The 26,446-nt window shown below is 48.2% G+C and overlaps 2 protein-coding genes across 8 annotated transcripts in view; one reads left to right on the top strand and one right to left on the bottom strand.

Moving 5' to 3' along the window:
- The window catches only part of apc (APC regulator of WNT signaling pathway), a 28,127-nt gene extending 1,729 nt beyond the window's left edge, over positions 1-26,398 (top strand). Inside the window, exons 2-18 of one of the 7 annotated variants that reach the window (XM_085169192.1) lie at positions 14,943-15,095; positions 17,392-17,479; positions 17,606-17,765; positions 18,103-18,211; positions 18,294-18,407; positions 18,479-18,553; positions 18,636-18,686; positions 18,769-18,855; positions 18,944-19,121; positions 19,198-19,398; positions 19,482-19,577; positions 19,695-19,834; positions 19,922-19,999; positions 20,102-20,218; positions 20,300-20,514; positions 20,597-23,555; positions 23,786-26,398. In XM_085169192.1, coding sequence (XP_085025318.1) covers positions 14,961-15,095; positions 17,392-17,479; positions 17,606-17,765; positions 18,103-18,211; positions 18,294-18,407; positions 18,479-18,553; positions 18,636-18,686; positions 18,769-18,855; positions 18,944-19,121; positions 19,198-19,398; positions 19,482-19,577; positions 19,695-19,834; positions 19,922-19,999; positions 20,102-20,218; positions 20,300-20,514; positions 20,597-23,555; positions 23,786-25,720 — 6,738 coding nt within the window. In that variant the 5' untranslated portion in view covers positions 14,943-14,960 and the 3' untranslated portion in view covers positions 25,721-26,398. The other 6 variants (XM_085169190.1, XM_085169191.1, XM_085169189.1 and 3 more) reach the window with 6 other exon arrangements.
- On the bottom strand, positions 200-5,687 carry LOC146514890 (uncharacterized). The gene has a single exon (XM_085169210.1). It carries the CDS (start codon positions 3,637-3,639, stop codon positions 2,290-2,292), a length of 1,350 nt encoding a protein of 449 aa, XP_085025336.1. The 5' UTR covers positions 3,640-5,687; the 3' UTR covers positions 200-2,289.
- Positions 26,399-26,446: the final 48 nt, after the last annotated feature.

Genomic DNA, 26,446 nt, shown 5'->3' with positions numbered 1-26,446 from the left:
TTCAAGTTTGTATTTCCTTTTTTAAAAGAATTCAAGTATTTATTAGATTTTGGATTTTATAACAGCAAACACAAAAATATAACAAATACAAAAACCAAAAAAAGAAGCAAACAAACAAAGAACTAAGAAAAACAAGAAAAAAACAAAAGAAAAGAAAAATACACTGAGGTTTTAACAACCCCCCCCCCCCCCCCTCCCCGCTTGGGAGACTTGGTCTCGTCGGAGAGGGAGAGGCCAAGGTTCGCTCCACAAGAGGGGCATAATCTCCGCTAACCAATGGGACCTCATCCATCTTGGGGCGATCTATATCATTGTTAGCCCTCTCTCTCTCACTCTGGTTAGAGTGGGAGAAATTAAGGCCAGCAAAGGGAACGCATAAAGCAGAGCATGTGGCCAGTTGTGAGCTAATGCGTCTACCCCTAGCGGAGCCTCCTGGTCCCTCAGGGAGAAATACAGTGGACACTGAACGTTCTCCCTCGAGGCAAACAGATTGACCTGTGGCTGGCCAAAGCGGGTCCAGATTTGGGTCACCACATGTGGGTGCAGGGTCCAGTCCCCATACTGCGGGTTTCCCCTGGACATTAAGTCTGCTCCCAAGTTCAGAGCTCCTGGAATGTGAGTAGCTCTCAGTGACAACAGATTGATGCTGCTCCACATGATCAGTCTGCGAGCCAGCATGTGCAAAGGACAGGAACGTAACCCGCCCTGTCTGTTGATGTATGCCACAACAGTGGTGTTGTCTGTTCTGATCAGAACATGGTGGTTTCTCAACAGGGGAAGGAAGTGTCTCAGTGCTAGAAATGCTGCTAGCAATTCTAGCAAATTTATGTGAGCACCCCTCTGTTGTGAGTCCCAGCTGCCGCTCACTGCTCTGCCCTCATGAGTGGCACCCCAGCCCGTGAGACTCGCGTCCGTGGTCACCACCTTTCTGGCTGTGACAGCCCCCAGTGACACCCCCTGAGTGAGAAATGTGGGATTTCTCCAACAGTGGAGTGCTGCAGCGCAGTCTGCTGTCACTCTGATATGGCGGTAGGTATGGCGCTTTCGATTCAGTCTCAGTGATGCAACCCATCGCTGAAATTCCTTCATATGCAGTTTGCCTAGTGGAATGACCGCCAGTGAAGACGCCATTAATCCCAGCATCTGCAGGCATTTTATGAATGGGAGATATCTTCTCAACTGAAAAATCCTGGCATGTGATAGCATTTTTTGTTTATTTTTTACTCTGTCCACAGAGAGACATGCTCTGTACGAGGCGGAGTTTAGAGCTATTCCTATGAAAGAGATGGCCTGAGCTGGCTGCAGGACACTCTTTTGGTAGTTTATGGTGAAACCCAGAGCCATCAGATGATCCACTGTCAACCTGGTGTGCTCTCTTCCCATTATTTCTGACTCTGATAGCAGTAGTCAATCGTCTATGTATGACCTCGGATGCTGATTCAGAGCCCGTAGGTCCAGTATCGGATGCAGTCCACCTCCCTTCTTGGGCACGAGAAAATACTTTGAGTAAAAGCCACATTGGCTCTGCTCCTGGGGTATTTCTCGTACTGCTCCCTTTGATAGCAAGGTAGTTATTTCTTCTTGCAGGATCCTGGCTGATTCGCCTTTTGCAAGAGAGAAAATCACTCTGTGAAATTGGGGAGGGGTGGTTGCGAATTGCAAACGATAGCCTCGCTCTAATGTCCTCACAACCCATTGTGGCGCAGCGAGAGCTCGCCATCTCTCTATTCTTGCTGACAGCGGCCCCAAAGACAGGCGCTCCACAGTAGACGGAGCTCTGGCTCCCTCTTGTGGCGGAAACTTGTCCTTCGGACCAGACCCGGCTGCGCATGCCAGCGCTTATGGGGCCGGACACCACTGAGGGAATCAACCCCGGTGGTGTCTGGGTGCGTGGGGGCATTATGTTGTTCAACATACTTTCTGTGTTTTTCACAAATTTTTCCCGTGCCCTTGGCAACATGCCTGGATGCAACGGGTGAGTTTTTTTTAATAAACAGTGTGTTTTGTGAGACTGACATGCTTGATTCAGCTGAACAGTGTCTCGTCGTCTCTTTGCTGAAATGCGCTCTGTGGGATCCAACTCGAGTCCCAGGCGCTGAAATGTGGAGGCAGAACACACTTCTCCGAACGGGCTCTGGAACTGAGCCCTGGAGTGAACTTGGAGCCCGGGCTGGTCCGGCTCCGATCTCCCCGTGGGGGATATTAGGCAGTCCGCTTCTTCTTGCGGTCCGACTGCTTGGCTGGTGTTGGGGCACCCTGAGCGGCAGCAGGCGGGACATGTTTCCTGGGCTAGTGGGTCTTAGGGTTCTGCGATCCTATGGGACCCTGGGCTGCGACCTGCGAGGCTGGGCGGCGAGGGATTTTAAACGTCAGCACAATGGCTGGACGGCTGGTGACCTGAGCGAACGTGCGGCGACTGGGTGGAGGCGGGGGCGCAGCCTGGGTCTTCCTAGGCAGACACAGCTGCAGGGCCTCTCCCTCTTTCTTTTTCTCCTCGCACCGTCTTTGCATGGTGGCAACGGCGGTCCCGAAAAGGCCAGCGGCGTCGATGCTTTCGTCCAGAATGTCACGTTTTTCTTTGTCCGAAAGCCCCGACAAGTTCAGCCATCTTGCCCTCTCCTGTAGGACGATGATGCTGAGGGCTCTGCCCTCCGCTTGTACTGCTGCTCTAGTGAGGTGGAGACACTGGTCCGTAACTACGCCCAGCTCTTCCCACAGCTCGCTAGCATCCAGGTTCGCAGCAGCCTGGTCCTGGAGCTCCACCGAGTAGGCTAGCAGGAGCGATGAGGCGTTCAATGCCCTCGCGGTGGTGGAAACCGATTTATATGCCTTGTCAGCCAGGGAGGACTGCAAGCGTTCGGCCTTGGAGGGCAGGGACAGACCAGATGACATGGAAAGTTTCTGGTTTGGGTGGAGATGAGAAGCCACCAGATTCTCCACTATGGGAATTTGGTAGATGCCCTTCTCCTTCATTCCAGTGCAGTCAAACGCCGCCGCTCCCTGCACGGGGTTGGGTGACGAAAATGGATTTGCCCAGCAGCGTGTGACCTCGTCCACGCATTCGGGGAAAAGCGGCAGTACCTGCTTAGTAGTGCGCTTTGCTACGGGGAGCCTTTTACCCTCGTATCGTGAGGTGGAGGTCTCTGTTGTCACCGCGGGGCATGGGATTGCCAACTTTTCAGCTGCCCGTTTTGCAATGTCAAATAGCTCCATGCCGCGGGACTGTGTGCCGGGGTTATCACAATCGGCTCCTTGTGTCGCAGAATTCCGACCGGAGGGGGCAAAGAAAACGTCGTCATCCTCGTCGGAGACGAGATGTTCCGACGCTCCCTCAGAGGGTTCGCTGAGTAGCTCGTCATTAGCCTCGAGGGAATCAGACAACATAGCTTCGCAGCTGACCTCGGCATCATCCACCAGCGGGAGGACGATATCTATCTCGTCGACCCAGCTGGTGCCTGGTGTGGCGGACTCGGTGTGCTCCATCGGTGGGCCGATTGGAGACAGCATTGGGTGCTTCTTCGACAGGCTAGCCTGGCGGGCTAGCCTTCGGCGAAGGCTTTTTAGGGTGAAGCGAGCGCAGTGTTCGCATGAACCCGGTGTGGAAATAGCCGCTTGGGCATGTTGCAGCCCGAGGCACATCACACACGCGTCATGTGTATCTGAACCTGAGATTTTGCAACTGCTTGGTGTAGCTAGCTTGGAATGGCTGGACGGCTAACGCTGATCTTTTTTTCTTTTCTTCTCTCGGTCGGGTAGCTATGGTGAGCTAGTATGACCTAGCTAGTGTGGTGGCTTGCGCTTGTGCTACTTGGCTTGGTGACGGTGTGTAGCAAAGACAGTTAACTTGGTCAGCTAACAGTTGTGCTAGATGCGTCGTGGCAGCTAACACACTCTCCGACCTGGCTCTGTGGTGAAGAGCAGGCGACTCGAAACGCGAGCCGTGCTAGCGCCCGGTGACCAAGGTGTTAGCTTGCTCTCGTGGACAGTTAAGCTAGCACTCATGTTCACAGTCAGGAGAGATGAGGTTTCTAAGAAGCGAGAAGAGGAAATTGAATGACGGGTGACGCTGCGTCACACCCTTTTATAGGGAGGAGGATGGGCCCTCCCTGATGCAAGTGTCACGACTGCCAGCCAATACTGGCTGGAGTAATGATATAGAGGCTTCTGAAGACAACGCTGAGAGAGCGTTCCCCATAGTGAGACACGGAAACGAATGTTTGAAAGAGAACTGTTGTATTCAGGTATATTTCTAAAGAACAGGAAAGCTGCGGAATGCAAATGTAATAGCAAAATGTGAAATTGTGTCTTTGGAGACAACAACATGTGATTTTTCACTGATTTATCACAGTTAACTGTATTATCACAATCAGACTGCATGCCAATAGCAGACTGACTGTGTCTTATGGCAACATTTATGTCAGGTCTCAGTGGGTGTTGCTGTGCTGGACTAACGTTGAGGATATAATTTGCAGTTGAAAAAGGTGAGAAATTATAATATAGGTTATTGCAATACTCAGCATGTCACAAAAAGTTAAAAATCGCAATATCATCGGACACCCAATCATATATTATTGGGTGTCTGATGATCCCCACTAGGGCTGGGCCATATCATACCGTTCACGGTAATACCGGTATAATGTTGGGCAACGATAATAAAATGAAATATCGCGAAAGAATATGGGTAAAACGCACATGCGCAATACCTTTGTTTTCATATGCACATGACTTTCGTCCGTCAGATACACAACAAAGCACTATTTTTGGTAGAGCATGCTAGCGGGCCGTCGTTATTACCGTGTTTTTTGGAAAATACGGCACACTCAAAATCAATCCTTTGATTTCTCTGAAAATCGACAGTGCCCCTTATAATCCCGTGTGCCTTATGTATGAATTCCGGTTGTGTTTACTGAGCTCAAAACGATTTTATGTGGTACACGGCGCTCGAAAATCTGTCAAATGTTTTAGTACGAATTTGCTAAGCTACAAACCCGCACCGCTTGATGGATGTCGGAGCATTACGGCTACTGTAGGCAGGAGCCTCACGGAGTGATACGTACTGTGCTTCAACATAATATTACCGTATTGTGTGTGTATAACCTCTTTTTAGGTTTTGTGGATAGTATACATGGTTATGCTAAGGATATGTCGGCCAAATTCTTTGTCAAATGTCTTTTGGTTAAACTGTCAGCAAGGAATTTGCATTTGCACTGTTAATTTTTATATAACTTTAATGCACATAAAATCAGCTGCTTGTTTAAGTGAAAATACATTGATGTTTTTTTTTTTTTTGCACTAATAAAGTTGTGGAGTTGTAAAGTATTTTGTCTAGTGTCAATTAGGGCTGGGCCATATTATACCGTTCACGGTAATACCGGTACAAAGCTAGGCAACGTTAAGAAAATGACATATCGCAATAGAATATGGGTAAAATGCGCATGCGCCGAAAAAGCACGGAGAATGCACGGTAACGGAAAATGTGAATGGGGAAAGTAGATTGTTGAGTGAAACGGATGAGCAGGAATGTTTTGTAAAAATGGTGCAGCTAAACTGGTTTGGTGTTTGTCCGTCAGATACACAACAAAGCACTTTTTTTCGTAGAACATGCAAGCGGGCCGTTGTTATTGCCGTATTTGTCGGACTAAGGTGCTTGTAAATCTGGGAGTAATCTGGGTCCTAAACTCTGTCTTTTATAGATAGATAATAGATAACTCTTTATTGTCATTGCACAGTCATACATAGTACAATGAAATTGGAAAACTTTTAAAGTCCCAAAGTCAAACGAACATCACTGAGAGTTTAAAACTGTCTAAATTCTTTCATCTTTAATGAAACGATCAGCATTGCTGCTTTACCAGGTGTAACTAGGAAGTTTAACATCCAGGCATCCATGAAAACAGAATTCATTACATTTAATGGAGTCAGAAGTTAGCGGAAGCTAGCTCGCTAGTTTCGCTAGTTACCTAAACGTGGTATAGCATGTTATGACCGAGAGATTTCTGAAAAAATTCAAACGTACAGCTCTGCTATCACTTCCAACATAAATTAAGACAGGAAGCTACACAGCAGTGATGTTTGTAGGGTTACTGAAGTTGGGCTAGCTGGTATATAATGAGGCTAGCAACACAGCTGTGTTAGCATAACATAAACAGTGAAGCTCGAGGATGAACGCTAACACTTTTCCACTCAATAAAATTTAACGTGAAGGTTCCTGATGGTTAGAGACAAATGCAATCACATGGCAGGATGCTGTAAACGGACCAAACTTCAGTCAGTAGAACAACTGAGATAATCCATCCACAATAGAAGGTTAGTCATTAATATACTGCAACAACATGGGAATAGAGCAGCTGTGATAGAATACAGCATTAATGAATCAATGGTACAGAAGTGGAGGAAGCAAGAACAATGAGTTGAATAAAGTTTGACTCATCTGACTGCTTTGTTTCGCTTAATGTGCCTTATAATCTCGTGCACCTTATGGTCCGATAAATACGTATTTGACTTTTTTATTTGGCACACTTATTTGGCACTCATGTCAGCCCATTTCTACTGGAAATGCCTTTTGGTTAAACTTTCAGCAAGGAATTTGCATTTGCACTGTTAAATTTTTATATAGCTTTAATGCACATAAAAAACAGCTGCTTGTTTAAGTAAAATGAGTGGATGGGTGTTTTTTGTGCTAGTAAAGTTGTGGAGTTGATTTTTGTCTCGCAGAAATTATATCGTCAGCTATATCGTTATCGCAAATTTTCAAATGTATATCATGACAAATATTTTTGGTCATATTGCCCTGCTCTACTTCCCACCTCGAAAAGTACTCTGCAAAATAGTCAAGAAACCTGCTGAAGGTGGAAGAAGCAAATTTGTTTGACTTGAGGCAAAAACACAAAAATATGTTGTCGAGTTTGACCGGGTGACAAAGGAAGGAGATACGAGGAGCTGATGTGACCCAATGACATCACTCATTGTGTGTTGATGACATGAAGAGCAAACGGCGGAGGAGAGTCAGTGATGTTTACTCTCTGACATGGTCTCAAAGTGCAGAAACTGTGTTATCCTTTAACCCACAGATGTTGAGCTTACATTGCAACATTTTGAGCTCACCGTCTCATTTGTCCTCAGAACCCACATCTGTGTGTGTGTTGGTTAAAAACACTAAAAATGGTTCTTTGAGCTTTTATCAGTAAAATAAAGGTTCACCTTTTACGTGTGTGTGTGTGTGTGTGTGTGTGTCTCAATAACCCGGTCAGTCTGCCTGCAGAGCCTGCTGCAAAGCATGCTGGGAGCAGTGGGGGCTGCCCCTCCCTTCTTTGCCTGTGTGTGTTTCTGGGCTGTGATTGGCTGCCTGAGAGCCCAGCTGACTGCACTCTGTCTCTCAGACGGAGAGAGAGGAAGGCTGATGGAGGCGAACGCGATGGGGTGAGCTGCCATTTTCTGTCTTTATCCTCTATCCCTCCATCCTTTTTCCTCTTTTGTATCTGCCAAGGAAGAGGAGGCGGACGGGAGGGAGGAGGAGGGGGGAGAGCGGAGGGAGGGTGGAGGGTTGGGGGGGTTCCTTTCATTGTGCTGTTGTCGTTCTCCAGAGGATTTAATTCATCCTCTGTTTGTGCTGCAGACGAGGAGGAGGAGGGGGGGGGGGTCGTTGAGAGACTGAGAGGATTGGGGGGGGGGGGGGTGATGATGGAGGGATGAAGAGGAGGAGGTGCAGAGATGATGGAAAGAGGAGGGAGAGAAAATGGCGTCTGGCTGGTGCAGGAAAGAAGAGATGTTGTCTGTCCTAGTTATTGATTGCTGTGTCAACGGCAATAATCAGCACCTGGATCAATAACTTTACCAGTATCATCACTGTTATTTTAGTACTGTATGTAGTACTGCTGGATTCTTTGTTGGTGCAGCAAGTTCAATTTGATCTTCTGATTGTTCAAACCTGATCAGTGTGATCAGATATTTATGGATTGGTGCTGCAGAGGTCAGTGTGTCGCCTCACAGCAGGAAGGTTCCAGGTTCAATACCCAGCTGGCACCAATCCTTCTGTGTGCAAAGGTTCTCATTATGTATGTCCCATCTCGCTAAGGGCACCTTGTTAGGTTATCTGTGGATTCTGTGGTTGTGGCGTAGATAAAGCACTGTGATTGGTCAGTAAGAGGTCAAACTATTTGTGCAGGTGGAGCTGAGAGGCTCCGCCCTCCCTCATTGTAACTGCGTTAGGACCTCCTGTGTTGATTGGTCGTCCTGTCACCAGGCAGGTAAATAGCTCGTTTTAATTACAATTTAGATGTTTCTATATTTAGCTCTGAAGATCATCAATAATCTAAGCTCTCTGTAATTTCAATTATTGACATGAAAGATCAGCTGACCCTCCAGATTTGATGTCATCATTGTACTGAATTTATTTTAAGGTTAAACAGAAAACAGGAAGTGATGTCATATGTTTAGCTGATCTGAGGGTTACACTCTCTGATCATGTGATCCTGTGATCACATGACCAAATTATCAGGTGCTCTTACAGATCAAAAATGTCATTAGTGAGCTGTGTGCTGCAGTAAAATACAACATTGCTCAGCTCAGGTCTTGTTCTGACATATGGCATAGAAACTAAACATTTAACAGTGTTTCCTGAAAACCCTCTCTTGTCTCATCATTTCCTAATTACATTTAATTTTACAGTAATGGATTCCACAGCAGTGGGGAGTATATGTCATCAAAGTAGATGTCTTTCTGAAAGTGCTGTAACTAAACTTAAGAATGTAATTCACTCGCTGTTATCATCTTCAATGCTTTGTATCAACACAAAGCAGAGCAGCTACCTGAACGCTACTCCAACAGAGGTTGGTTATCTTGTTAATAATTTTACCTCCTCACTATGTATGGATACTGTAGCTCCCGTGAAAAAGAGAGCCTTAAATCAGAAGTACTTGTCTCCCTGGTTTAACCTTCAAAGATAACTCGTAAGCTGGAGAGGAAATTCTAAATCACTAATTTAGAATTTAGCCTAGAAAGTAATTAAAATTACTCTGGGTGGGTAGGGGGTGGCAGCAGTCTTCCACTCCAGCTTCTGGAGCCAGTCAGCATTTTAATTCATTTTAAAGCATGATGCTTAACCTTGTCCACCCTAGCTAAAAAACTGAAAAACCACTGTTAATTCTTATTGTCTATCGTCCACGTGGGCCTTACACAGAGCTTCTGTCTTATTTAATGCTCAGGTTAAATGAAATATATGTATAATAATACTTCAAATACCATTGATATTCATTTAGAGCAGGGGTAAGCAACCTTTCTGATGACGAGTGCCATTTAAAATTTCCTCAAAAGTCAGTGTGCCATATGATTGCATTAGCAATAAATAATAAATAAACGCTCTATATTAACAGTTACACACTATATAGAACCACTTTATAGAATTATATTTGTTCGCAGATGTTGGCAGCTATCAGCGAATAGTTATCAGCTATTTTGAAACAAAAAAAGGACACTTTTTATCCATAACAGCAAATGAACTGTACAACAGAAAATACAAATGCTATTTATGGTCTCCTCACAAGAATGATAAGAAAAATAAACTGGGCCAATATTGCATGTCTGTTAATACAGAGACACACATGTTAATGTGATCTCTGGTCTCCCACTCAGAGACGCAGATCTCCGAGTGTCCAGCATTCAGACGGCTACCTGAGGACTAGGGATGGGTACCGGTATCCGGTGCCATGATGGCACCAGTTCTGACATAAACGGTAGTAATCAGACCGAAAAGCAGCACACATTTCGGTGCTTTATTTTCCTGAGCTGTGATGACTTTAGATTCTAGCCAATCATTTTACGTTTCCGAGGATAGTAGGCGGGCCCAGGTACGTACGTTCCTTTAGAGCAGAGCTACAGATTAAAAATGCCCAAGGTGAAGCGGTCAAAGTCTGGCTGTACTTCACAGCAAAATATGCAAACTCAGCAGCCTGCAACAAGTGCTTTAAGCTGATACTGTGATACTGTCAAAGGAGGTAACACCTCAAATCCGATGAAACACCTGGCGACGCATAGCGTTTTTTAAAAGCCGAGAAATGCACGTATTTGATAGCTTGCTGCGAGACCTCACACCGTGCACATCTACTGCGGGGTGGTGCCGTTATCGGACCCGGAGTTTGCAACATCCCCCAAAAACCCGAAGAGGAGAGTCCTGGCCCCTAGTCCTGCCAGTGTAGCAGAAATGATGACGGATGATGATGGCAGCAGCAGCTGTTCTTCTCTGCGTGAGTAGCTTAATGTTGTTCGTGTGTAATTTACGTTGAGTAGGCTAACCACGTTAGTACATTAATGCATGTAAGGTGAACTAGCAAACATCATCATAGCTACATGCAGCTGTCTTCTTGTTTGATGGCAGATACTCCCTTCACCCTGGCCAAAAAGGCTAAAATGACCAAAGAAAAAGTGGAAAACAGTTAAACATGAGAGGTTTTTGGACAAAGTTTGTGTGTTTTCCATTGTTTAAGCACTGCTTCCAACCAAAAGTGATACCATATATGCCCCATAGCTGCAGAAAAGGCTAACATTGTTATCTTTTTACAAAAAACAGCTGAACACGAGAGGTTTTTGGACCAATTTTGTGTTCTTCATTCTTTAAGCACCGGTTCTAGCACTGTTTAAGCACCGGCACCGTTTCAAAAGTACCGGTTTGGTACTGGTATCGGATAAAACCTAAACGATACCCATCCCTACTGAGGACACTCATGTGAGAGAAAATCTGCTCACACAGACATGTAGACCCAAATCCTGTCAATATGGCCTCTGTAATGTTCTGAAGACAGTTAAACTTGACAGGTAGTGATGCACAGCAGGTGAAAATGCAAGCTCCATGAACACGCTCAGCTGTGGATTCCAGCTGCTTCGATGTTATATGTATGATTTCTATACATTTTACGTCAGATAAAAACTTTGGTTGTAAGATTCCGATAATTATTTAATAAAAGCGAGACATTTTAAATGAGAATAAGAAAGTATTTCTTTGTGCCCCCCTTTCCCTGTTAATGCCCTACCTGCCCCTTGGCAAAACTTTGCTAGATCCGCCCCTGCACAGTTACCAGCTGTCAGCTGCTTAGAAAAGGATGCTGGTGTTATTTGTCTCTCATAAACAGTTCATAACTTCCCTTCAACTCATTCATGTCACCTAAAAGGTAAACCTGTTTCTCCATCACCTGTTCAGCTCTGATGATTCAGTAAGAACATCTCCTGGTTTCATCTTCATGTTTCCCTCTCACCAGATATCCAAACCGATATCATGACCAGCAGCTTTTACAGCTGTGGCTCCAGCAAACATCAGCTGATACTAGAAATTAATATTAAATAAATTCTAACAACAGCTGATCAAGCTTAAACATGCTGCTGTTGTTTAGCGCGACATCTGCTGGTTTCCTGTTTCTGGCGCAAATTGGGCGATAAACAAGAGAGAAAAGCCGTTCAGCTGATCATTGATCCGTTTCATGATTGAAGTAGCAACAGGAGAGGGAGGGGAGAGAATGAGAGAAGAAGATGCAGCTGTGCAGTGTAACGACAGAATAACTCCAGCTTTGTGCCTTTTTCATTCTAGCTTAAGTCCGGGACAAACTGTGCTCCTTCTCACCTCAATATGAAAAGCGTAATATTTTCTCTGTATACGGAACGATTCCGTTTTTTACAGGAAGGTTGGAAACTCTACTAACTAACGTTGTGAATAAAATAAAGTTCACCATCAGTAACATCAAAGCACCCACCCAGCTGTATAGAAACTCCGTCATGCTAGCTAGTAGTGATGTGCAATACCACTGATTTCCTTTCCGATATGATACCAAGTAAAATTCAGGGTGGTATCGACGATACTGATCCGATACGATACTAAATAAAAACGTATTTTATTTATTGTATCTTTTATTGTATCTCAAATTATAGACATCAGATTACTTGTTCTTACTTAATAATGCAGAGTTAATCATATAGAAATAAAAAACCTGAAGTTGTGCGCTATTTGAACTCCTTGCCCGCCTGCAGCACTAAAGGACTCAGTGAGAGACGTGTCTCGCCCTAGCAGCACCTGTCCATGTCCACTCCTCCTCTTCAGTTCACCTCAACATACGCTCGTCATTTTCTGTGATATGATTTACTCTGAGATGTTTGACAAATTTGTGGTGTTGCCACAACACCTCACTTTCTTGCCACATGTATCGCAACCCACGTCTCGGCTGTTTGTGGATGTAAAATACGTCAGCACATGACTCCAATTATGCTCAGCCATTGTTGTGAGTGCACACGCCAGGGGCTGCGAGACATTTATACAGCCGTATTTCGCACATGACTATGAAAGGTGGAAGAGGAAGTAGTTCCTTCCAATGTAGACAATCCGAATGATATAGTTTCTTTCCACTGTGTTCTTGTTAATGATAAACTACAAATTTACCCTAAATTACTAAAATATCGATATTTTAATGTGAGAATTGATTCTAGAACATAAATGACTGGTATCGGAGGAATCAATATTTCAGTATTGATCCGCACATCCCTACTAGCTAGCATGCAGTACGAGTTATTGCAACTGACTGTAAAAAGTCAGCACAACGAAAATAAACTCCACCCAAACTAAATCTGAGGAAGCACCGCCATAGCCATCACCAAACAACTGAGTTATTTTTACACACCGACCAGCATCTGGCCAATCCACCACCTTTCATTGTTTATACCGTTACAAAGAAGAAGAAAAAAAGTCACCGGGCCACCGAGCAAATGCCCGATGGCCAGTCCAGCTATGGTCGTGCCATCAGTTAACCCGTTGGCACGCGTGCTTAGGGTTGCCGACCCCTGATTTACAGTCTTTTTCTCCAATGAATCTTTCTCAGTTAACTTCAGCAATTACTTTCTCCTTCAACCTCCATCATCAAACCATCAACATGTCTTTTAGACCTTATTCCTACAAGACTGCAGTCCTGTACCACAGGCCTTCAAGCCAGCAGTAGTTAAACTGTTATTTAAAGAGCCATCTGTTGACCCAGCTGTCTTAGCTAATTACAGGCCAATCTCCAGCCTCCCTTTCATATCAAAAGCTATTGAAAGAGTAGTTGTCAAACAGCTAACAGATCGTCTGCAGAGGAATGGCTTATTTGAAGAGTTTCAGTCAGGTTTCAGAGCTCATCACAGCACAGAAACAGCTTTAGTGAAGGTTACAAATGATCTTCTTATGGCCTCTGACAGTGAATTCATCTCTGTGCTTGTCCTGCTAGACCTCAGTGCAGCGTTCGATACTGTTGACCATAATATCCTATTAGAATGAATAGAGCATGATGTAGGTATTACAGGTACTGTGCTGCAGTGATTTGAATCATATCAAGGGCTGGGCTATATCATACCGTTCACGGTAATACCGGTGTAATTTATAGGAAACGATAGGAAAATTAAATATCGCAAAAGAATATGGGTAAAACGCGCATGCGCAGTGCCTATGTTTACATACGCACATGGCGGCGACGCAGAATGAGAAGAGCGAAAGTGGATCGTTAAATGAAATGGATGAAATGAACCAGAATTGGTTTGTGAAAATGCTGCAACGTCAGTGGTGTGGAACTGGTTTAGCTTTCGTCCGTCAGATACACAACAAAGCACTATTTTTGGTAGCGCATGCTAGCGGGCCAAGTTTTGTGGATATACATGGTTATGCTGAGGATATGTCAGCCAATTTCCACTGGAAATGCCTTTTGGTTAAACTGTCAGCAAGGAATTTGCATTTGCACTGTTTTTTATATAACTTTAATGCACATAATAAACAGCTGCTTGTTTAAGTGAAAATACATTGATGGGGTTTTTTGCACTAATAAAGTTGTGGAGTTGTAAAGTATTTTGTCTAGTGTCAATTATATTGTCAGTTATATCGTTATCAGAAATTTTCAAATGTATATCGTGATAAATATTTTTGGTCATATCGCCCTGCTCTAATCATATCTATCTAACAGACTCCAATTTGTTCATGTAAATGGTCTTCTTCACACTAAGGTTAATATGGAGTTCCACAGGGTTCAGCGCAAGGAACAATTCTGCTAAAAGAGCCTCCTGTTTCCTCCTGAGTGAGAACAGCATATTAGTTTAGTCACACAGGTGTGTTTAGATGAATAATGTGGATAATAATAATACTGCATCATGGGAAATGACAATAAAGCAGGCTGATGTGTTTATGATGTCACTGCAGATATTTGTGTTCTAAGGCACGGTATGGGAGGAAGTGTCACTGACCGTGCTCTGAAGGATGACGCTGCTTCAGAGGTCGTCGTCTTAACCCTCATTTGCTGGGACACCATGTTCTGTAACGCTGTCGCTCGAGTGTTTCATTTCATTTTTGATCGCCCACTCTGTTCCAGCCACATGATTGGCGTACACAGTGTTGTTCTCTCATTGGCCTTCCATGCTGTCCTTCAAAACGTGGAGGAATAAGGTCTGTCAACTTTGTCACGTCTCACTTTTCTTTCGAGGAAAAGTTCCTATATGATTTATCATCATTTTAATTTTACAAGTTGGTTCTGATCTTTTGTGACATCATCTCCTGTGACGCTGTGTTATACTGCGGTCACGCTGTCTCTGTACCATTGCCATGGTAACATGTTGCAGGGTCCATTAATGTAGTCTTTGTACAGAGGATTGCTCTGGGACACAAGAAGTGTCAGTAACTGCTGCACTTCATCATTATTGTCTTCAACAGACCAGCTGTTCCCATATGGGTGGGGCTTTTGAGTGGTGGTTCTCTCAATGGTGGCTCTCATTTACCCAGATGTTTTGTGCTGCAGATCAGTAAGCTTATTGATTACTGGCTGCTGGTGTCTCTTTAGTAAAACTTTATCTAAGTTCAGGTGTTGTTGTTGAGTTCAACTCCGCCTTTGAAAACACGTGAACACTCCTGTCCTTGCCCACATGCACTCTGATTGGCTGCTGTCTGTCTGCAGGTCACAGTCGGGTCCAACATGGCGGCGGCGTCGTATGACCAGCTGCTGAGGCAGGTAGAGGTGTTAAAGATGGAGAACTCAAACCTGAGACAGGAGCTGCAGGACAACTCCAACCACCTGACCAAGCTGGAGACAGAGGCCTCCAACATGAAGGTGAGTGCTTATCTGAGCAGGTGCTGCTCTGTGTGTGTGCGTGTGTGTGTCGTGCCTGTGTGTGTGTGTGTGTGCGTGTGTGTCTAATGGTTTAAGTATATTGATCAGTCAGGCTCCGTGGGTGGCAGCGCTCACATCAGAAACATCAGATGTTCAAATGTTCCCTGAAACTTCCAGTTAAAACTGCAAACAGATAAGATTTAAATAAAGTTTTTTCAGTCTGTGGCTCACAGCTGTTTTAAACTATCAATCTGTTCTCATTCAGCCAATAACTGATAACTTTGATCAGAACCTCAGTTTAGATCATCCCAGTTCTCTTCTTGAAGTTGATTATCTCCTAAAGCTGAATTTCTGTTTGCCATAAGAGGGCGCAGTGACCACAACTCAGCGTAAAGACTGTATTAAAATGATGGCCATTAAAATTAATAAAGGCTTTTTTTCCCCTTTTTTTAAAAAAACTTATCACTAGGGATGGGTACTGGTATCATGGCACCGGTTCTGACATAAACGGTAGTAACCAGACTGAAAAGCAGCGCACCTTTCGGTGCTTTATTTTCTTGAAATGTCATACACTTTGGAATCCAGCCAATCATTTTACCTTTGCAAGCGTAGTAGGCGGGCCCAGGTACGTACGTTCTTTTAGAGCAGAGCTACAGATTAAAAACGCCCAAGGCGAAGCGGTCAAAGTCTGGCTGTACTTCACAGCAAAAGATGCAAACTCAGCAACCTGCAACAAGTGCTTTAAGCTGATACTGTGATACTGTCAAAGGAGGTAACACCTCGAATCTGATGAAACACCTGGCGACATATAGCGTTTTTTTTTAAAAGCCGAGAAATGCGCCGTATTTGATAGCTTGCTGCGAGATCTCACACCGAGCACATCTACTGCGGGTGTGGTGCCTGTTATCGGACCCGGAGTTTGCAACATCCCCCAAAAACCCGAAGAGGAGAGTCCTGGCCCCTAGCCCTGCCAGTGTAGCAGAAATGATGACGGATGATGATGGCAGCAGCAGCTGTTCTTCTCTGAGTGAGTGGCTTAATGTTGTTCGTGTGTAATTTACATTGAGTAGGCTAACCACGTTATTACATTAATGCACGTAAGGTGAACTAGCAAACATCATCATAGCTACATGCGGCTGTCTTCTTGTTTGATGGCAGATACTCCCTTCACCCTGGCCAAAAAGGCTAAAATGACCAAAGAAAAAGTGGAAAACAGTTAAACATGAGAGGTTTTTGGACAAAGTTTGTGTTTTTTTCCATTGATTAAGCACTGCTTCCAGCCAAGAGTGATACCATATATGCCCCATAGCTGCAGAAAAGGTCAACATTGTTATCTTTTTACAAAAAACAGCTGAACATGAGAGGTTTTTGGACAAAGTTTGTGTTCTTCATTCTTTAAGCACCGGTTTGAGCACCGTTTAAGCACCGGCACCGTTTCAAAAGTACCGGTTTGGTACTGGTATCGGATAAAACCTAAACGATACCCATCCCTACTTATCACAGGGTGTCACATGTGTGTTCATACGTGTGGCCACGCCCCTGCTGTTGCAGTGAGTAGTCAGCTGACTGCAAGAGCAAAACTTTATGCATGTGTGTTTGTTTTACGCTCTCTCTCTTGCTCTACCTCTCTGCGTATGCAACCGGAGTCTCTCGCCCTAAGGCCTAGAATAGCTGCACTGCTGTTTTTGTCCAATCACGCGCTGCGGACCGGGAGAATGAGCTCGTTGTTGTTGGTCAGAGTGAGGCGTCAGAGGATCTTTGGCATGATATGGAGGAAACGGGCAGAGTGAGCACTCTGTCCTTTTAACTCTTTTCCCATCAGTTTTCTTCTTCCTGTTTGCAGCATTTTGTCCTCTTCCTCTCTTCCCTGTGATTTTACTGAACTTCGATTCTTCATATTTTTCCTGCTCCGTGGAGCTCATCCTGCACGTTTTCAGCGTGTTTGAGTTTCTCTCGTGGTCGGTCATCTTGAAGCTGGATCTTTATTGTTCATGTTTTTTCTTCTTGTTATTGTCCCGTCCTTCGTCTCCAAACACACCCTCACTTCCTACTTCCTGTTTCCCATTTCCTGGTTTGTGTCGATGAGTGAAGACAGTCAGAGTGAGTTTGGTTTCCATCATGTCTCTGTTTGAACGCTGCCGACTCATCGTGGTGAGTGATCACTGCTTTATTCTGAAAGCGACGCGTTTTGTTCTGTGTGCTGCAGAAACAGCGTGTGAGTGTGTGAGAGAGAGTATTAGAGGGTCAGAGCAGGAACTGATTTTATCCTCTTTGTTTTCTTTCTCATTGTGAGCAGGAAGTGCTGAAGCAGCTTCAGGGCACCATAGAAGAAGAGTCTGGGGAGGCTTGTGGTTCTCAGCTGGAGCTCATTGGACGGTTAAAAGGTGAGTCTGACACATCCGGACGCAGGTCGAAGAAGAAGCAGCTCAGCATGTGCTCACTGAGTTTCCCACCCTCAGAGCTGAGTCTTGATTCGGCCGGCTTTAAGTCCCGATCCCGCCCTCTCCTAGCCCCCGGCTCCACCTCCTCATCCTCTGGAGCTCCTGTAGGAGCAGTGGGAGGCTCCGGAGCTCCAGGCCCCTCAACAAGTGCTGCCTTTTCCAGGAGAGGGCTGCCATCTGCGGGCAGAGACGGCCACGACCGCTGCCTGGAGGAGCTGGAGAAAGAGAGGTAATACTGCGTAGCAGTTAGAGCACTACAGAGTACTGAGAGTACTGTAGATACTGAGAACACAGAGAGAATACAATGGAGTAGTGAAAGTATTGAGAGTACTATGAGCATGTTCACGCTAAGCTACAAATGCACACAGTACTGCTTTAGAGGTATTACTGAAGATACTGCTGATGTAGTAGCACCTACATATATCACAGAATATCAAATGGTCAAATTGTTTTTAGCTGATGCAGAAGGTCAGACTATTCAGTTTTCTAATTGTTTCTATGTTTTATTTGCTTCATTTGTTTTTCCCGCCTATTTCTGCCCTGTGATTGGCTGCTGCCCTTGGCAGGTCTCTTTTATTGGCGGAGCTGGATAAGGAGGAGAAGGAGAAGGACTGGTACTACGCTCAGCTGCAGGATCTCACCAAGAGGATCGACAGTCTGCCGCTCACTGGGAATGTAAGAACTCTTACAACGGTGTGGGAGTGGGCTAGAGTCAAACTGGTTAATGTTAATGTGTTAATGAGGGCATCCGTGTCAGTTCTCTCTACAGACCGACTTAAATCGCCGTCAGCTTGAGTATGATGCCCATCAGTTGCGAACAGCGATGGAGAAGCAGCTGGGTTCCTGCAAGGAGATGGAGAGGAGAGCTCAGGTAGGAGGAGCTCACCTGCGTCTGTACCCGTATCTGTAAATGTGTTTTGACACCTGTACTCTGTGTTTCAGACTCGCGTGGCTCGGATTCAGCAGATAGAGAAAGACATCCTGCGGCTCGGGGCCCGGCTGCAGGTAACCTCACCTGTAAGGATCACATGCAAACACCTCACCTTACACGCTCATCTGTTACCCAGCCTGCACCTCACTTTCTCTCCTTTCTCTCCAGGTCGAAGGTGCTCAGGGGGCGAGCGAAAGCAGTGGATTGGCCGGGGCGCAGGTGAGCAACTCGTCATGTAAAATCACTTAGAATCTTTACCTCTTCTTTGAACCTGATTTTTAAACCGTCACTCCTGCTCCAGAGCGCAGGCACCCGTTTGGATCACGAGCCAGCCAATGAGACGAGCTATTCTGTGCCTCGACGAATCACCAGCCATCTGGGAACCAAAGTAAGTCTCCTTGACAACAAAACTGCTTCACCTGCGTACCGTTTAACAGTGTCTCACATGCAGGGTACACCTGTGTCACCCCTGGCAGGTGGAGATGGTGTACAGCCTGCTGTCCATGCTGGGGACACACGATAAGGACGACATGTCACGGACGCTGCTCGCCATGTCAAGCTCACAAGACTCGTGCATTGCTATGCGTCAGTCTGGCTGTCTGCCGCTGCTCATTCAGCTGCTGCACGGCAACGACAAGGACTCCTTGTTGCTAGGTAACGGTCAAGTCATTCAGTAGTGATACATATGCCTGTTGTCACGTGACCTCACTCGTTTTCTTGTGTTGCCTAGGTAACTCCCGTGGCAGTAAGGAGGCGCGCGCACGGGCGTCAGCGGCGCTCCACAACATCGTGCACAGTCAGCCGGACGATAAGAGAGGGCGGCGAGAGATCAGAGTGCTCCACCTGTTGGAGCAGGTGCGCCATTACTGTGAGGCATGCTGGACCTGGCAGGAGAATCATGAGAGGGGTGTTGACCAGGAGGACAACCCCAGTGAGTGAAGTCACACACATGCCCACCAGTGAGCAGTCAGCAGGTGTTATGTTTGTAATGTGTGTGTGTGTGTGTCTTCTCAGTGCCGTCCCCTGTGGAGCATCAGATTTGTCCAGCCGTCTGTGTCCTCATGAAGCTGTCCTTTGACGAAGAGCATCGGCACGCCATGAACGAGCTCGGTGGGTTTCTCTGGGTTTGCCTCCCTGTTTCCCGCTCCTTCTCATTTCCTGAACCGTCTTTCCTGCTCCTTGCTTCCTGTTTCCTGTTGCTCACACTGGAGTGTTCTGTCCCTGCAGGTGGTCTGCAGGCGGTGGCGGAGCTGCTACAGGTGGACTGTGAGATGTTCGGTCTGAGCAGCGATCACTACAGCATCACTCTGCGGCGATACGCTGGCATGGCACTCACCAATCTCACCTTTGGAGATGTAGCCAATAAGGTAAGAGGAACTTAATTTACCCTTTTGACTGATTAACCAATCAGATGAAAGGAAGATGATGACCCTCGTGTTGTATTTTTTTTTCAGGCCACTTTGTGCTCTATGAAGGGCTGCATGCGAGCAATGGTCGCTCAGCTCAAGTCTGAGAGTGAAGACCTGCAGCAGGTAAGCACACATGGCTCCACCGCCAACCCATTATGTCACAGCGTCCACCTGTCCTTTAGAAAGATTTGTTAAGTGACCCCTTGCTGTGATTCGCTGTTTCAGGTAATAGCTAGCGTGCTGAGGAACCTGTCCTGGCGTGCTGATGTTAACAGTAAGAAGACACTACGTGAGGTCGGCAGTGTCCGAGCGCTGATGGGCTGCGCTCTCGAAGTGCAGAAGGTAAACGTTCTGTTCTTTTCCTGTTAATGTTTCTACACTAAGCATGCTCTGAAACCATTTCTTCTTCCTGTCCTTCTACAGGAGTCGACGCTGAAGTCTGTACTGAGTGCGCTCTGGAACCTGTCGGCTCACTGCACAGAGAATAAGGCTGATATCTGCGCTGTGGACGGTGCTCTGGCGTTTTTGGTGGGGACGCTGACGCATCGCAGCCACACCAACACACTCGCCATAATTGAAAGTGGTGGTGGCATCCTGCGAAACGTCTCAAGCCTTATCGCCACCAACGAGGCACACAGGTAAAGTAAACTTGGGTAAACAAAGCGTTGGATATGAACTTGCACTGTCTCTCTGACTATTCTCCCTGTTCTTGTCCTGCAGGCAGATCCTACGGGAACATGGCTGCCTGCCAACGCTGCTGCAGCACCTGAAGTCTCACAGCCTGACCATTGTGTCCAACGCCTGTGGCACGCTCTGGAACCTCTCTGCCCGCGACACCAAAGACCAGGAGGCCCTCTGGGAGCTGGGCGCCGTGGGCATGCTGCGCAACCTCATCCATTCACGCCATAAAATGATCGCCATGGGCAGTGCCGCTGCGCTGCGTAACCTGATGGCCAACCGCCCAGCACGCTACAAGGATGCCAGCGTGGTGTCTCCTGGTGCAGGCGCCCCATCGCTACAGGCCCGTAAACAGAAAGCTTTATTCGAGGAGCTGGATGCACAACAGCTGTCGGAGACCTTCGACAACATCGACAACCTGAGCCCCAAGGCGGCGCACAGGAAGGGGCGGGGCTGTAATGGCGCCACAGGAGGAGCAGGCAGCGTCACGCGCTCATATACCAACACGCCGGTGCTATCGAGCCCAAAGAACGGAGACGGATCAAAGAGGGTGAGCGAGGAAGCAGCATACACTCGCTCAGTGTTCCCGCCCAGCGTGCGGGCGTCCAGCGACAGCCTTAACAGTGTGACCAGCGCTGATGGTTACGGCAACCGTGGGAAGACCAAACCGTCCTCTGAACCCTTCTACTCGTCAGACGAGAGCAGCGCTAACAAGTGTTGTGTCTACAGGAAGTACCCAGCTGATCTGGCCCATAAGATACGCAGCGCCAACCACATGGCGGATGATGACGGCGGAGAGCTGGACACGCCCATAAACTATAGCCTCAAGTACTCTGACGAACAGCTGAACTCTGGGCGCCAGAGCCCGAATCATCGCGGCACCATTGAGAGCGATGATGACAGTGAGCAGGACGCCAGACTGAGGAGGAACGACGGCAGTGATTCAGCAGCCGGTAGCGGGCACATGGCAGCAGTTCCACCTCCACGCTATGTCGTTGTCACAGCAACATCGAATTATGGTACAGAGTCTACGACCGAGCAGCCAATCGACTACAGCTTAAAGTACGGCACTGATGCCACACGTAAAAAGCTCTTCAAACCAGAGGAGACCGCCCCCTCCTCTATTCCACCACCCCCATCAAACTCTGCCAGCAAGCGCCGCCCACCACCTCCCCCCAGCACCCGGGGGGCGCCAAAAAGCAACCAGGAGTCGACACAGACATACTGCGTAGAGGACACACCCATCTGCTTCTCCAGAGGCAGTTCGCTATCCTCGCTGTCCTCTGAAGAGGAGGAAGACGGTGATGTCATAACGAGAAAGAGGAAAGGGGGGAGCGACAGCGGCGGTGGTATCGACTACCCGACACTCCCTGTCAGTGAGAAGGACGCACATGAGCAGCAGCAGCGAAAAGAAGCTGAGAGCCAGACCACTGCTGCACCATCCACACGGGGGCGCCGTAGCCACCACCACCACCATAGCCATCATCACCACCACCACCATGTGAGTTCATCAGGCGCAAGGACTCCTAAGAGCCCGCCGGAGCAGCCGTACGCTCAGGAGACACCGCTGATGTTCAGCCGCTGCACGTCCGTCAGCTCGCTCGAGAGCTTTTCCACCTCCTCCATTGCCAGCTCCGTGCGTTCCAGCGAGCCCTCCAGTGGCATGCCGAGTGGCGTGGTGAGCCCCAGTGACCTGCCCGACAGCCCAGGTCAGACCATGCCACCGAGCCGTGCCAAGACGCCACCACTGCCGCCGAAGACGAAGGACGAGGAAAAGGCCAAGAAGAAGGACGAGGAGGAAAGCAGTGCCGATGTACTGCTGCACTTTGCCACCGAAAGCACGCCGCATGGCTTCTCCCGTGCCTCCAGTCTGAGCGCACTCAGTCTGGATGAGCCCTACATTCCCGCGGAGATGAAAAAGAAGAAAGAGGAGGATGAGGGCGGGGTTGAGGAGAGGAAGGAAGAGCCTCCTAAACCCATCCTTGATGAATCAGATGATGACGACGACATTGAGATCCTGGAGGCATGTATCAACATGGCCATGCCCAAATCATCACGGAAACCAAAGAAGCAGCAGCAAGCAGCACCACGGAAACCAAGCCAGCTTCCTGTCTACAAAATCCTCTCACCTCAAAGCCGTGCCCAACCGCAGCCCAGGAAGGACATGCCGCCGCCGGAGGAGGTGCCCAGAGTTTACTGTGTGGAGGGAACGCCACTCAACTTCTCCACCGCCACGTCTCTTAGTGACCTCACCATTGACTCCCCACCCAATGAGCAGATGGGAGCGGGCCTTGTACCTGTAGCTCAACCCACCTCTGCCCCTAGGAGAAGGGCAGGGTTTCCTGAGGGCGAGAACGGAGATGACATTCTCGCTGAGTGCATTAGTGCCGCCATGCCCAAAGCCAAACCCAGGAAGCCTGTCAGAGCAGCGGCAAACAGCGAGCACTTGCAAACCCCACCTTTACCGCCTCCTCTCCCTCCAACGGCCCCGTCTCCCCTTGGCCCGCAGCAGCAGAAGAAGAAGCCAACGTCGCCTGTGAAGCCGATGCCTCAGCGGGCGCTGTATGGCGTCACCACAACAGCAGCTGCAAAAGCAAAGCCGGGATTTGCATTTGACTCGCCGCGCCACTACACGCCGATTGAAGGAACGCCATGCTGCTTCTCACGCAATGACTCACTCAGCTCGCTGGACTTTGATGAAGAGGATGGCGGCGAGAAGGACGAAGAGGAAAAGAAGGCAAAAGAAGAAGAAGGCAGGAAGAAGAAGCAGCAGACAGCTGCCGTTTTTCCACGCACAAAACCACCAACCAATCAGACGGCCACGGACGAGAAGCAGAAGTTCGCTATTGAGGACACGCCCGTATGCTTCTCCAGGAACTCCTCGCTGAGCTCACTGAGCGACATCGACCAGGAGAACAACAACAAGGAGTTTGCCCCACCCCCGCCAGAGCAGCAAGACAAAGGCAAAGAGGGGGCAAAGTCTCCACCCCCTCCAGCAGAGGTGTGTCTAGATACTTGAGTAAAGTACTTAGAGCAGAGAGTACACAGAGTAGTACTCAGTGTAGAGAGTACACAGACTAATACACAGAGTAAGGCGTAATTAGTGTAGCGTGTACTGTTTACCTTGTTTACTTGTTACTTTGTTACTTCCTGCTGGAGTTACAGTTTTGCTTCACAGAAATGTATCAGTCTTGTGACAGATGTCCCTCTGTGCTCCTCTATTCCTGATAGGTGGAGCCAAAGCCTCGCCCCCCTGCGGCCACTGGCTATGCACCTAAAGCCTTTCATGTTGAGGACACGCCCGTGTGCTTCTCCAGGAACTCCTCGCTGAGCTCGCTGAGCATAGACTCGGAGGACGACTTGCTGCAGGAGTGCATCAGTTCCGCCATGCCCAAGAAGAAAAAGAAAACCACCACCCTCCCTGTACCCGCCCCACCGCCTCTATCTGTCTCCAAAGCTGAAGATGGCATTCTGGCTGAGGAGGAGCCTTCAGATGCACCAAGGAGCCCTGCCTCTCCAGATTCAGAGTCCTTTGATTGGAAGGCCATCCAAGAAGGTGCCAACTCCATCGTCAGCAGCTTGAATGCCGCTGCCGCTGCCTCCTCACTCTCCCGCCAGCCATCATCAGACTCTGACTCGGTCCTGTCGTTGAAATCTGTCGGCTCGCCCTTCCACCTTACAACAGCTAATAACAACGTAGAGGAGGAGGAACCAGAGGAGAAGACAAAGCGAGGCGCGAGGATCCTGAAGCCTGGTGAGCGCAGCACGCTGGAGGCCAAGAAGAAGAGAGAGGAGGAGGAGGAGGAGGAGGAGGAGGAGGAAGCGGAAGCGAAGGCTTTGAGGGGCGGGAAGAAGGTGTACAGGAGTCTGATCACTGGAAAGCCAAGAGCGGAGCCGGCAGCCAGGGGGCGGAGCAAGCCCCGAGCCGCTGCTGTGGCCAAAGCTCCTGGAGGCAGCGATGTAGATCGAGTGGGCGGGTCCTCTCGGGACTCCACCCCATCTCGCTCCACCCCAGCACCCAGTCAGAAAGGAGGGAAGCTCTCGCAGCTGCCACGCACGGCTTCTCCAGGAAGTGCATCATCATCCTCTGCATCCAGGACCACTAAACCCACCACAACCCCAAAGAGTGGTGGTGGCATCCCGAGAAGCGAGTCCACATCGAGAGTCAGTGGCTCCACTGCCGCCAAGAAGCAGAAGGCGGAGCCTGAGAAGCCGGCACTTGTAAGGCAGTCAACCTTTATCAAAGAAGCTCCGAGCCCGACACTGAAGAGGAAGCTGGAGGAGACGGCAGTGGCAGCCGCTCTCGAGTCGCCATCCAGCCCAGACACGCCGCTACCATCAACCGCCAGGAGAAACGACGTCAACCGTTCACACTCTGAAAGCCCGTCACGCCCACAGGAAGTGACATCATCTCGCTTCAGCCGCACCGGCACCTGGAAACGGGAAAACAGCAGCGGGGGAGGCGGAGCCAGCAGCGGGAAACACTCAACCTCTCTGCCGCGCGTCGGCACCTGGAAAAGAACGGGAAGCTCATCGTCCGTGCTGTCAGCATCCTCCGAGTCCAGCGAGAAGGGACGGAGTGAGGAGGAGAGTGCCATGAGATTGAAGGGAACGTGGAGAAAGGCAAAGAGCAGCGGCGACCCATCCAGCACCCGAGGCTTCGCCGACAAGTCCGAAGACGTGTGGGTCCGGCTGGAGGACTGCCCTGTCAACAACCCCCGCTCCTCCTCCTCCTGCTCTGCCCGCTCGCCTACTGCCATCAATGCCCCACCCATCATCGACAGCCCCGCTCCCTCCAAGATCCCGTCTTCCTCCTCCTCTTCCTCCTCTAACCTTAACCTGCGCCGCAGCTGCGAGAGCCTTGACGAAAAGCCAGCGCCGATCGAGAGCCGGCCGCAACAGCCGCCGCACCAGCAGCAGCGCGCTCAGCAGCGCAGCGGTGCCGTTGCGGCCCGAGTCAGCCCCTTCAACTACACACCAAGCCCAAGGAAGAGCAGTGCCGAAGGCACAGCAGCCACTACCACCACATCATCTTCCACTACCCCTACGCGGCCCTCCCTTATCCCCACCCCAATCACAAAGAAACGCGAGCCAAAGGGAGGCGAGGGGGGTGGGAGCAGTGGGGGCGGTGGCGAACGCGGCTCATACATTGTGACATCTGTGTAAATATGCAAGACCAACAAGAAGTGTTTATGAGAAGAACTGTACAGAAAGTGAGTGTATTTAAGTGCTGTGCCCACCCCCTCACCTGCTCCTCTCTCCTGATTGGCTCCTGCCAGCTGTCCATCAACTCAAAGAAACTCTAACATGAACTTTTTATGTTTTTATACCACTAAAGATGTGTAGCGCTTAGCTCTGCCCCCTGCCTTACCCTGCATGGCCCCACCCCCCTAACATGACAGTAACCATGGACACTGATGATGATGATGATGTTGTTGATAATTCAGCGCCTTTGATAGTTTTTCATGTTTTTTGAGTTTGGTTCTGAACAGAACAGTTGGATCCAACCAATCAGTGAGCCCCTAGGCAAACCCAGTGAACCGCCTCTCAGCTTCTGACCAATCACATTCTGTGTCTTTGAGTAAGTCAGAGACCCGCCCTTCAGTTGGTCATCTGTTCTGTCAGAACCTCTCTCTTCTTCGGAAGTCTGCTGCCGACTCGAATACCTGACCCACCTGAGACGGTTGATGAGGTTTGGCAGAAGACTTTCTGTGTGTCGCCATGGAAACAGATAACACTGTAAACCGTAAGTTATTGCTGTAAACTGAACTGAAGCACATAATTTAAATGAGCAGATTTTTGGTTCTTGATTTTAAATCTGAACATTAAACGAATGCAACACGATACCCGCTTCCTGTTTTTACTGATCCACTTCCTGTCTGCTGTCTGATT

This window comes from Neolamprologus multifasciatus, chromosome 7, assembly GCF_963576455.1.
Source record: "Neolamprologus multifasciatus chromosome 7, fNeoMul1.2, whole genome shotgun sequence".
In the NCBI taxonomy this organism is placed as follows: Eukaryota; Metazoa; Chordata; class Actinopteri; order Cichliformes; family Cichlidae; genus Neolamprologus; species Neolamprologus multifasciatus.
This window is presented reverse-complemented; position numbering and strand designations above follow the sequence as displayed.